General features: G+C 39.9%; 1 protein-coding gene across 3 annotated transcripts in view; it reads left to right on the top strand.

Annotated features, from left to right (window-relative positions):
- The window catches only part of rnf144aa (ring finger protein 144aa), a 30790-nt gene extending 18941 nt beyond the window's left edge, over window positions 1-11849 (top strand). For 2 of the 3 annotated variants that reach the window (XM_030718620.1, XM_030718619.1), the window contains exons 3-8: window positions 506-610; window positions 1533-1593; window positions 4171-4387; window positions 5719-5866; window positions 6261-6350; window positions 8589-11849. In XM_030718620.1, the coding sequence (XP_030574480.1) occupies window positions 506-610; window positions 1533-1593; window positions 4171-4387; window positions 5719-5866; window positions 6261-6350; window positions 8589-8720 (753 nt within the window). In that variant the 3' untranslated portion in view covers window positions 8721-11849. The remainder of the gene's footprint in view (window positions 1-505; window positions 611-1532; window positions 1594-4170; window positions 4388-5718; window positions 5867-6260; window positions 6351-8588) is intronic. The other variant, XM_030718621.1, reaches the window with a different exon arrangement.
- The last annotated feature ends 1309 nt before the right edge of the window (window positions 11850-13158 follow it).

Genomic DNA, 13158 nt, shown 5'->3' with positions numbered 1-13158 from the left:
ATAGTTATATTTACAATATGTTGCATATTTTTGCTGACATAGAAGAAACTTAACCATAACTGAACATGGAGTAGAAGGCTTTTTCTCTGTCTGTGTGGACTGGCTTCCCATAAATGAATCAGAGAAGATTCATTTATGGGAAGTGGTTTATTTAATAAGTTTTACATAAAAAGAACGATTGATGTTTTTGTTCCTAGCGATAGCAGAACAAGCTGAAAGCAGGAGGTCTATATTAACGTTGTAACATTAATAAATTGTTGTGGCAAACGTATCAGAGTTCATATGGAAAACTTTCACTCTCATTATTGTCTTTAGCTCTGCTAAATGGTCAGTTTATTCACAATATAGTTGCTAAATTTGTCTGCTGTTACTGGCCAGGCAGTTGGTTTGCTTGCTCTCCTGGTGCTGGATCTGTTTATCTTTATTTATATATATATGTTTTTTTTCATCTAGCTGACTGACTGGATATTTTAATGTGTCTGTATGTCTGTCTGTCTCTCCTCAGTGCCTGAAGCAGTATGTGGAACTCCTGATTAAAGATGGCCTTGAAACTGCAATTAGCTGTCCGGACTCTGCCTGTCCTAAAAGAGGACACTTGCAAGAAAATGAGGTGTGGTTGCCATTATTAGAACATCTTCTGCAGCCCATTGTGCTCATGAGCTTTTCTAATAATGTCCAGTACTCTAGTCTTAATTCTGTGTCGGCCTGAAATTGGACCTCTGATTCAAAGGACCAGTTTTCAATGAAGAGCAATTATTTTTTATTTCTACGCAGTGGTGTGCACGTATTTACATAGACCTTGAGCAGTAAGCTGCTGTGCAAATGTAGCTTTTCCCACATGGAAAAGGGCATATTAGTGAAACCTATATTTCTAACACATCAGTGTCAACTTAAAGCTCCAGCGCTCGTTGGGATGTGCATTTCACTGCAGCTTCGTGTGTGTGTGTGTGTGTGTGTGTGTGTGTGTGTGTGTGTGTGTGTGTGTGTGTGTGTGTGTGTGTGTGTGTGAGTGAGATGAGCATTCCTGCATGCCTTTTTTTTTTTTTTTTTTTTTTTTTTTTAAAGCAGAAGTCACATTGAGGGTAAACGCACTCTTTCACTTGGTCTCAAAGGCCCATAGACACAGCACAGTTTAGCACACAGTTGGCATTCAGTTTCTAATTAGTATCCCTGGCCCTTAATAGAACCATAGCTACGTCAGCCAGTCAGGCAGAGCATGCCTCATCCCTTCCTAATCTTGTAATTGTCAAAGCCTGAGTGTTTTTCATTCCCCGTTGAATGAGTAACCATGAGTGGGCCCATGTCTGCACTTTGGTTACATTTTGGCAATCAGTTTCTCTTCTACTGCAAGAGTGAGACTTAAGGTCCAAAGAATCGGTGGGTTCCGATCTTGTCTAATTTTGATTATGACATTGTTCTGGAAATGAAATTCACATGGTGAATTTTCAATTGCTTCTTGCAGCTTCTGTCTCTAAATGTGCACACTGACCTGCTTATTTCACTCCCACTTCTCATTTCCTCACTTCCTGCAGATTGAGTGCATGGTGGCCACAGAGATGATGCAGAGATACAAGAAACTTCAGTTTGAAAGGGGTGAGTAGGTGCAAGGCAGCTTTAGTACATCGGTGATCACTTCAGAGTTCTTCAGTAGGTGCTGTACGGGTGATGACTATCAAACTCAGTCACATGGACCCTTCTGTCCTGCAGAGATACATTTTACTGTGACACACAAAAAGATGACAATCTCATTTTGCGCGTGGAGCTCAGCTGTTGCTTGGTCTATCTAGACTTAGTCATTTTACCCCTGTGGACATTTTTCCTATTGAATTACACCAGGGGGAGTCAATGGGAAAACTACTAGAATAGATTTGACAAATTCTTCTTAGCCCCATATTTTTCACTCTTTAGCACTAACAGGTGTTTTCAAATTTACTTTGCATACATTTTTTTTTGTTGTCCAAAATAAACAGCAGTTGGCTATAATTGTGGATTCAAATACATTTAATGGTTTCACTGCAAATAGTCATTCAGTTAAGTAGCATTCCTCTACTTTGTTTTAAAAATATTCTAGTTGGATTAGTTTGGCTCTACCCTCAACTGCTACACTTTACATAGACTGTATGCAATAGATGGATGTAGCCACAGTAGCATCATGCATTGGCTTTTGCATTTTGAAGCCTCAGCTTTTGTTTTACATCACCATCCTTGTTTTGGAGCAGATATTACCATAGTTACAGTACTGTGCAGAAGTCTTGAACCACACTTAATTTATCTGTATTTTGCAAGGAAAATCTGAATGAGCCGCAGCAATTTCAAACATACATGGAAATACAGTATAGAAAATACTTTACAATTCTAAAAGTCAATATTCGGTATGACCATCTTTGTGCTTCAACACAGCCTGAACTCTCTTAGGCAGCTTTCTTGTCATTTCTTTAAGTAATCTTCAGGAGTAGTTTTCCAGGCTTTTTGATGGAAATTCAAAGCTCTTCTTTGGATGTTGGCTGTCTTCTGTTCCATTGTCTCTCAAGATGATCCACCACTGCACACAGAGTTCCACTGTGTGTTTTTTCTATCCAGGTATATTTTTAGTGCATTGGCAGTGTGTTTGGGATCATTGTCATGCTGAAAAATGAAATCATGCCAATCAGACTCTTTCCAAATATATTGCATGGTGAATATAAATCAGATGATACTTTCCAGCATTCATAATTCCATCAATTTTGACATCCCCAATACCACTGGCTGGGGATGTCAAAATGACAGAGCCTCCCCCGTGTTTTACAAATGGCTGTAGACACTCACTGTGCAGACCTTCAGAAAGCCTGGAGAACTATTTCTCAAGACCATTTAAAAAAATTTCAATAAAGTTTGGCTCCTTGGAAGAAAATATAAAGAAATTGGACTTAAGATTTTTTTTCACAGTACTGTACCGTACATGAGAGGGTGGCGTACTAAGCTATTAGCTAAGGCTAGCTAGCTTGGTTAGCAAAGTGTATAAAAACTATATGGTTACATGACACAGATACCTGCTAATAAATGCCGAGCAATACACATACACACAAGCATATAAATATATATAAGTGTGATAAGCATAAGTGGTATAAAGGGATTGATCCACTTTTGCAGCGGGCTTCATCTGGCCGCTGCAGGAACTGCAGTTTTTTTGGCTGCTTCAGCCTTAGAGGTTGCCACCACCTGATTCCGTTATATTTTTGTTAAATTCCCATTATCTCTTTTCCCAGTGAACTTGTACATTTTCAGTGTCAGCACTTCAGTTTCAAATAAATGGCTAGGATCTCAGCGCTGAAAAGAAGAAGGCAGGTCTGTGTCGCTTTGCTTCATGCTGTCAGTGTAGACATGCTAATCAGCAATATTGTAGTTCCATCGCTACAAGAAACAGCAGTGACCACGCTGTGCTATCACTCTTTGATGGTACTCACTCTGCAGGTTCTCCACCTACACAGAAGCACAAACTATACACAGAGAATGCAGATCACACTTGCAGGAATAAATGCATACCCATAACGGCAAACACACGTTCATTAACACAGAAGGGGCCCTGTAAATTAATAAAAATCCTCAGAAAGAGCTGTTGATTCTGGGTAAAAAGCAGTGAGCCATCTCATCAATGTCCCAGTCTAGTCAGGCAGAACAGTTGCTGTAACCGTTCCATATTTCTCAGGCTGAGCCAAGAGTGCAAGTGGGATGTGTGCTCATAGTTCTTGGCAGAGAGGCAAGGGGATGTAAGGACAGGATACAAGGGCAAGTGCATCACGCTATGTACTTAGAATTGGCAGAACCTGTTTTTTACCACCTTAAAAATATTCAAAAGGGTTTTTGGAAGCCATGGAAACAAGTTAGCAGATAATAGATGCTGCAAGACAAGAAATAAAATTTTTGACAAAAGAAACATTTCAGCATATGCAGATACAAATATTGCATTGTTATTTCATCTGTAATATGAAATCCAGGTGGATAAAAATCAGCAGACAGTCAGAGAATGAAGAGAAGGGAAAAGGACAGTTCTGGTTTACTGTGCTATGGTTTTTCGAAATCCACCCCTGAAACCTGCAGCATTAAAAATTTAGGGAAGAAAATGTAATTTGGCTCAACTGACCCCATAAGAGAGTAGGTGCTCATGACCTGGCGCTTCTTCTATGCTGCCAGAGGTATTGCTGGACCCGTGCCGAACATGGTGCCCTTCCTCAACCTGCCAGGCAGTGTGCCAACTGAAGGAAGCAGATTCTCCAGCTCTGCCCCAGCTGGTCCAATGTGCTGTCTGTGCCCTCGAGTTCTGCTCGGCCTGCAAGGCCAACTGGCACCCCGGGCAGGCCTGCCAGGAGAACAACCTGCCCATTACCTCCTTCCTACCAGGAGAAAACAGGTGCGGCTTTTTATTTGCATCAGTTCACTAACTTTCACACTTTTAGCATTTCATGGACCATAATCCAGAAAATATTTAATGACTACTAGACATGAATTCTGAAACCTGAAAGCAGTGTCCTTAATTAATCCCATAATTAATAAGCCTTTAATTCCAAGGCATTTTTACCTTTTAATTCAAATATTATTCAGATTCTTAATAACTTATCAGTTAAACATGAGCACTTCTCAGTAAAGTAATAATCTGCTTTGGCATGTTGTGATAGTGTCAGCAGGTATAAGGCCAGATTCAGTCTCTGGAAATACTTGTTTTCTCAGTACTCCATGATCAGCTCATCTGAGTGAAGGTGAGGGAAAACCTGGCAGGATTCATGCAGTGTGTGTTTTCACTGCCACTTTTTGCTTGAGCATCAGCCAAAGCTCCAGCACATATTTAGTAGGTAGAGATAAACCAAACTGCTTAAATTAAACTGCAGTAAAACAGGCTGAAATAGATTAATCATTCATTTTAAGGATACAGCATCTGTCTGTGACAGTAGAAGAGACTTGCTCAGAGACGTGCACAGCTGACCCATTTCTTTGTGATATCCTCTTATCCTGGAAATGCCATTACTGTACCTCTGCAGAACCTTCCCGCTACCTGCACATAAGCTCAGAGGCCACACTGGAGAGAGGATTCTCAGTTGTAAAGAGCCTTGGTGTTTGAATTCCACTTTTCACCATAAGGATCTCTGAAAGCTTGATTTTTGGCTATGCTTATGTTAAACGTTAAACTCTCTCTGCCTGTCACAAAGGTTTTTTTTTTCTCTCAAAGTGTTTCTTAACACTGTAGAATTTGCTAAGTTGCCACAGACAGAAACAAGCAATGGTCTAAACACAGTTTAAAAATCCTATAGAAAAGCTAGTTTTGTAGTTTCAGCTAAAGTGCTGGAGGTGAATGATTGTATTTCACTCAAACGCACAGTATGACAGATTCATGCAGAACTGTCCCGAAAAATCAATGGACCCGTTTGCTGTCTTAGGATGAATCACAAAATGACAGAGAGCTGTTCATCCTCAGATTTTAGGAGTCGGCAGTTTACAGAAATGGGTGAAATAGATACAGACAGCCTGACACCACCAGGACAGAAGAGTATTAGTCTGAGGTTGGGTTCAAGGCCATTTAGCGACTGGTGATACATAACAGTATATATGTTTGTTTTTTTAGATCAATCACTCCTAATTTAAAACTACTTACATTTCTGCTATGCCCCAAATCTGAATTTTGAATGATATTCTAGATTATATATCACACATTGACTCAAAATGCACTTAAGTCTATCTTCTCCTCAGCTCCTTCTACAAGAACGAAGAGGATGATGCACCAATCAAGCGCTGTCCTAAATGTAAAGTTTACATTGAGAGGGACGAGGGCTGTGCACAGATGATGTGCAAGAACTGCAAACATGCCTTCTGCTGGTACTGTCTGGAATCCTTGGATGTGAGTGGCGCCTTTTATTCCAGTTTATTCCAGCGCCTTTTACTCCCCTTCCTATAACATTTTCACACTGATAATCTTGGAAATTGTTTGACTCCCTGTGACAACAATGTCTTTCATTATGAGGAAATTGTAGCTTTACACTGAGAGTTGATGAGGACAGAATAGGATGCATTTGTAATTTTCTTTTTTTTTTTTTGACTGTGACAACTTCAGCTGAACTTGGATAATTTGGGTGATAAATGAGCTGTGGTGCTCTTATATAATCTTAATTGTGTGAGAGCACACACGACCACACTAAGCAGGTTGTTTAAAAAGCTATTTTCCCTGAACGCCCACCCGTATCATTCAGATAGCCGATGGTCAGTCTTTTATCTGTATGTGTGTCATGTGCTAGGATGACTTTCTCCTGATCCACTATGACAAAGGGCCCTGTCGAAACAAACTGGGGCACTCCAGGGCGTCTGTTATCTGGCACAGAACACAGGTGAGAACACCCATCTCCCCATCCGCAAGTCACACTCAGCAACCCTCCCACCCTCTTACCCATGCTGCAGCATGTGGCCTCACACGTGCTCCCTGGCTCTGCTTCTGTCTCCCCTTCAGCGCACACACTCACATACAGTGATGGGCTCGTATTATCTTGACAGCACAATAGGAAAAGAACAACTTTCTCCACATGCAGCGACAACTGTCTGGTGGTCGGTGTCCTGCTGTTTCCAGCTAAGCCTTTTATGTGAATCTTGCTCTTAAGAAAGAAAGGAGGGAAAAAAAAAAAGGTTTACATAACCAAGGCCTCTTTTTACCTGTAGGTAATGCAATAAAATTGCACGTTTCATATAAAGGACTGGATTTGACATGTAATTCTCCACATGTTAAGACATATTGCAGTGCTTAATTCATAGAGTTCCCAAATGCTCGCTCAGTAATACTTCTTAGCCAAATAATCTATTCATAGCTTAGCACATCCCTTTGTCCAGCATACTTGCTATTTTGTCAGCATTAGCATACACATTGGCATCTGTTGCCTAGTAGGGCAGGCTGAGTCATATGATTACAGTTCAGCTGGTGGAGGCCAGCTATAGCTTCACCGCTCTGTGTGTCTCTTGTCTCTCTCTTGCTCTCCTCATTTCACACCCCTTTGCTCTTTCGATATAAAAACGCTCGCTCCCACCCCCCCTTCATAAATCTGAGATGCATCAGAGCAAAAAAACGTCTTCTGTTGTCGCCGTATGCCAAGACGCATAGCATCATTTTGAAGGAATGTAATGGTGTTCGGGTGCCATCACGATCTGTTAATGAGAATTTACTGTTTGGTTTTTTTCTTTGATTTTTCCCACATCGTGGCCGGTTTAATTGGTGCAAAAATAAATTCATCGTGCAGCAAATGCAGTTATTGTTTTTTTGTTTTGTTTTTTTTGTTTTTTTAATACAAGCAGAAACCTGAATGCAAGAGATTCCCCCCAAGTATATGTGTGTGCTGAATTAAACAGGAGAAAAAACATTGTGCTATTATAAGTGACTGTTGCATGTGACAGCTGATTATGTATTCCAGCATGCTGTGTGTGAATTTGCTAGAGTCTGACTCCCCCATGTGGTGGATCAATTAAGTTGCCTTGCTAATAGGAATACACAGAAATGTTGGGAAAACCAGCTTTGTTTTGATTTGGCGATACAACGGTGCATTTTTTTTTTTGTCACTTGCCGAGAGGCAGGGACACACTTACGGATCACTTTCCCATCATCCATCTGTCTGTCTGTCCATCATGCTTTCAATAACTCAGTAACTGTGCAACATATTGACTTTAAACTTTGAGGATGGATACATATTGAAGAGTACAACTGCAGAGCACCAGAACCAGAACCCTGCGTCCTCTTATACTGGAGTTAAGAGGGCCAGCCTTTGAGCAGGTGACACCTGTGTTCTTTGGAACACTCCTGTTATAAATATATAACTAGGATGTGTTGATAATTGGTAAAAGCCATCTCAAAAGTAGAACAGTTGTATAACTTCCCCACAAAATGGTGCTGCTGGAAAATAATCATCCTTTGTGCCACTTCATTTGAGAAGTACATGATTATGTAACTAAATGTGTGACTTTGCTATGAACAGTCTCACTGTGTGACAAAAGCATAGTAGCGCTAGATGAGCTGGTTTTTTTTGGGGGGGGGGGGGGGGGGTTGTAAGAATAGCCAATATTGCTATTGGTCAAGTGAAAGGGTTTTTTTTTTATATTACACTATTGAACTTTATTAATGATGCATGGCAGCTCCATTGTCCAATCCTTCCCATATTTTTTGGCATGCTTTTTTTTTCTTCTTTAAATCAGCGTGATAAAGAGGTAAAGTAATTTCCCAGTTATCATAATACAAATTTTAATGGCTGATTTATAATTCTGTAGGAAAACCAAGCTTTCTGAACAGGTTGGGGGGGGGACTGTTGTTTTAAGGCAGTTGGTGACATCTGCTGGTGAACATGTGTTGTTGCATTTTCTTGAATTCGTGGTCAGACCTTGGGATGCTGTACAAATTTGAACAGTACATGTTTAGTTATTTAAAAAAAAAGAAAAAAGGTTGTCAACTTGCATGACCCATATAAGAAATTAGTAACAGCCCTATAGGATGATGCTGTGCCACTTGAAATGCAGCATCAATAGATGAAATGCATGACTGCTGGATTTAATTAAATCAGTGTTTTTTATGTTTTGCTGCTGTCTCCCTGCAGGTTGTGGGAATCTTTGCTGGCTTTGGCCTGCTCCTGCTGGTTGCTTCTCCCTTCCTCCTTTTGGCTACTCCCATCGTCCTCTGCTGCAAGTGCAAGTGCAGCAAAGGCGATGATGACCCACTGCCAACCTAAAAACACCATCGGAGTTGGCACTGGGAGCCGCTTCAAGGATGGGCCATCAATTTTTATTTTTTTTGTCCTTTTCACCCCTTTTTGCTTTTTTTTTTTTTTCCCCCTCTCTCTCCATCCCACCAGCTTAGAGAGCTTAATTTTTTGGGGCTGAGCCTGCACCAGCCCTAGCCGCTTTGGGATCCATTGCTCTGCATGAGGGAGGCATGGTAGAAAAGCGCTCCTACACGTTGGTCTGAAGAGAGGTGCAGGGGTCAAAGATCAGTGGAGATTAGACTTGTTGAGGGACCATTGTGTCCAAGTGTATAAGAAGTTGCTGGATTGGGGATGCGGAGGATGACTGCACCTCTTCAGCTGGCCCCCCGAGCTGTGGGTTACTGTGGTGTTGTACCTTGGCGGGTCATTACAAATGAAGGAAACATCGACGCTAAGAAATGACTTTCTCTTGTATGGACAGTGTCATGCAGGAGCCACCTTAGAAAGAACTCTTACTTTATCGCCGCTCTGTTTTGTCGGTTTGTTATGCGCAACAACAGCTTTCCCCCCCTCAGCACCACACTCGATGTAGCTCTACAGATTCAGTCAGTAGCATAATAGAGTTACACCACAGATCTTTGGTGTTCACTCAATTTGCACACAGAACATGATTTCTTTTGTCATGTTTGCGACTGAGGTAGAGATGGGAGGCTACCGTCACTCTCAGCTCAGTGTATAGCACGTCCTCTTGATGATGTCAGTGTTTTATAATCCTGCGCTTTTAATAGAACTGTGCTCAAAGTAGTGTCTATGTGTTGTACTTTACAGTGTTTTCCAACTGTTAGGCAAACGTATTAAAGGGGACTGCCACTCAAATCAAAAAAGTACAGTTTTTCTGTGGTAAAATGATAATCGTGTCTTGTTTGGTTAACTATCAGCTTACATTTTAAACCCATCCTGGTATCACTGTCTTTGTGTTCTACATTCAGTTCTTTTTTTTTTTTGGATATTTACAAACAGATGTCACAAATTGAGTGGTACTCCCCTTTAGCATTAAGTGGACCTCTATCAAAGGACCTCGTATCCACCTGCTGTGGAGCCATTTGAATTTAATTCCCTAAAAGAGATGTCACTCCTGTATTTCTCAGTCCCAAGTGGTGATCTAGCCAAATAGAAATGAATAGCCTTAATTTATGAGTAGTCAAAATCAGGCATGCCCCCCATGCACTAAAAGAACAAGTCAGATCCAGATGATCCCAGGGAAAGCATGTTTAAAGGCATTTTTTAAAGGACTGCAGTCAGTGAAGCCCTTTATATCCAGATGATTCTATGATGTCATTCATATGCCACAATGTTAATAGCCATGCTGTTTAAAAAAAAGAGTGGAAAATAAGAAAATAATTGTTCTAAAACGGTGTTCTTTGTGACCTAGGCCTTGTATTTTCTAAGCCTCTTTAAGCTGGAGAGCTGATCAGCATCAATCTAACTATGGTTGAGAATGATCTCAAGATCTACTTGGATCAAATCTCCCACTTTTTGAGTCTAACAAATACCTGCTGGCCCAAACTGCAAACTTGCATACGTTAGTGGTCCGAGTGTCTGTTTTGTTTTGTTGGTAGTTAGACCTCCAACAAAAAGCAGCTATTCCTTGCAGGAATGTCAGAAAAGCCTATAGAGTAAATTAAAAAAAAAAAAAAGCATGTTAAATCTTTGGGCACATCAATATCGAGCTGCTCTAAACTATATCACTTTATCTATGCAAGTTTGTGCATTACCATACTGAAAAGGTTATCGATTGGCCATAATTAACTGTAAGGAAGCATTATGTAATGAGAGCTGCAGAATGTCAGCATATTGTTGCTTTAATTTAATCAGGGAATCATTTGGAAAATATCCATTTTATGTTCATTATATGCAGTACGTTGCTCTGATTTGTCCTTGAGGTATTTTTATGGTTTCCTGAAGAGAAATTTGTTCCTGGCGATTTCTTTACTGTCCTGAGAAATCTGCAATTCGCTTTTTTACGGTTTGAACAATTTTACAAAAAAACTGTCCCACCTGGTTGCAATCATGGTAAAAATAAAGTACATCTGCTGTCAATTCCAGGTGACTTTTATTATGTCCTGAAATGTAAAACCTTAGCATTGACAGAGGTTGTACTTTCTTTTTACGGTGACTGTAAGTCAGTCGAGGAAAAAAAGTGAAACCATTTAGTTTGAAGTAGGTAAACATTGAGAAATAATTTATGTGAGAACTGTCAGATTGTTTTGTCAGAATATTGAGTTTAACAGATTTAAGTTTTGCTACCGTGCATAGCACACGCATGTCTTTGGAGTGTGGGCGGAAGCCAGAGCGCCTGGAGAAAAACCCACACAGGCACAGGAAGGACATGCAAACTCCACACAGGAAGGCCCGAGCTGAACATCAGGCCACATCTTGGAGGCGACAACATGCACTGTGCCAACCCGTCATAGCCATTCCCAGTGTTTTTAATAAGCCATTCACTTTATCGCTTCCCTTCTGGTGCAATTCATCAGTGTTCATGTAGCATTTCATTAAAATTCTGGCTACAGTTACCAAAAAAAGGGGTTAACAAGAGTAGCTAATATAAGCTAAACAGTAGCTAATCACCTGCACCTCCCACCTGTTTTCACAAATCGAACTCTTATATTCAATATAAAAAAATAAATAAATAAATAAATCATTATTTAGGTTTGAGTGCATTACCTGTAGCTTAGGTTGCTTTCATTGACCTTGACATTGATCTGTATGAGCATGATCATTTGACATTGAAGCCAGTTCAAATTTTCTACCTTGGAAACGTCGGTTCGTTCCCTACGAATCTTCAAACTCCTGAAACTTTCATTGTTTTTATGACAATCGTGCCAAGCAGTTTTTCCCAGAAAGGCATAAGGAAGCTGAGCTGTATGTGCATTTTGATCATGTATTTGTAAAGTATTAACAGTTTTTACAGGGTGGAAAATCTTGCTTCTTTATGTAAGCGCTGCACTGTATAATATGGATTTTATCGTTTTACTTATTGATATGATCTGTGACGTGCGTGGTATGGTGCCCGCTGTGTTTTAATGGAGGAGTTTAGCAGCTGATGATGATGATGATCTCAACTATATTTTTTAGGGGTTTTAACAATTTGAGGCTTTTGGGGGGGGGGGGGGGGGGGGATACCACCAGAATAATATTAATTTAAATACAAAACTAAATTCTTCAAAGGCACAAACTGGCCGTGGACACTTTTTTCCTTTTTATTTTATTTTAAACACAACGTTCTTCTGTACCGATGTCTGCTGGCACTAATGAACAGGTAGATACTGTATTATGCAACAAACATAAGGGCAGCATAATTCCTTGTTTTTCAGGGCTCGACATAAAGGCCTACAGAGTATAACCACTTCACACAGATGAATCATCAGCACAGGTGCTGGAGAGTCAGATGACCTGAGTAAGGGGCTAGGGCCCCTGAATTTAAAGAGAGGTTATTTTACAAAGGCTCAAAAATCTACTTTGTAACTATCAGATCAAGTTTGGTTCTGAGCAGCGGTCTATATTTTATAACTTGTCAAGAGATGAAGCTGCATGAGTTTTCTTTGACATCTACATGGTTAATATAATATTGTAGCCTCTAAAGAGCTTTCATATGGTGGCACTGACAAAGTCGTCATCCAAGTTGTCTTTTTTTTTTTTTCTTCATTTTGTTTAGATAATGCACTTTGATGTTCAGCCATAAACTATATGTTGGTCAGCCTTCCTATATTCAGTAGGTGGCCTTCATGTGTCTGTTACTTTTCTTTGTTGACATATTTTATGGTTTTTTTTTTTTGTTTTTTTTTTACACTTGTTACATCAGTTTGTGTATTTGTATTATCTGTTTTAAATAGGGGGAGTTCTTCAGCCCTTTATTGGTCATGTATATTAATTACAGTTAACAACAATTAACAGTCACTGTTGTAGGTGGGTTATTATTGGAGAAATTGCTTTCCAGACACAGGACTATGAGAAACATTGTCTCAAGTTCAGTGAGTAATTAAAAGTGAACTGGCCTGGGTGATAACAAAGTTATGACCATTGTAAAATTGCATTAAATCCATTCTGTACAACTTTAGAATTGGCATCTTAATATATCTACAGTTCCACTAACACTGTGACACCAGGTATTAAAGGTTGTTGTTTTCGTGATTCTGTTCTCTTCTTTCACTGATGCCGGCGTGCAGCCGCTGCAGGTGGGACGTATATGACCAGGTGAAAAATAACCATGAAGGTGAAAACCATTTTGAATTAATCTTTTTCTTTTTCTTTTTTTTTCCAGTGGAAAATAACCTGTTAGATTAGGATGTAACACAGAGACTTCTTTTGTAGTTATGATTAATTTTAGGCAGTGGTGCATGAACCTTTTTTTTTTTTTTTTTTTTTTTTAAGTGCATGCCAGAAAAAATTTTGAGCATCACTG

This window comes from Archocentrus centrarchus, chromosome 22 (genome assembly GCF_007364275.1).
Source record: "Archocentrus centrarchus isolate MPI-CPG fArcCen1 chromosome 22, fArcCen1, whole genome shotgun sequence".
In the NCBI taxonomy this organism is placed as follows: Eukaryota; Metazoa; Chordata; class Actinopteri; order Cichliformes; family Cichlidae; genus Archocentrus; species Archocentrus centrarchus.
The sequence above is the reverse complement of the archived record's forward strand: the minus strand, read 5'-3'. Positions and strand labels throughout refer to the sequence as shown.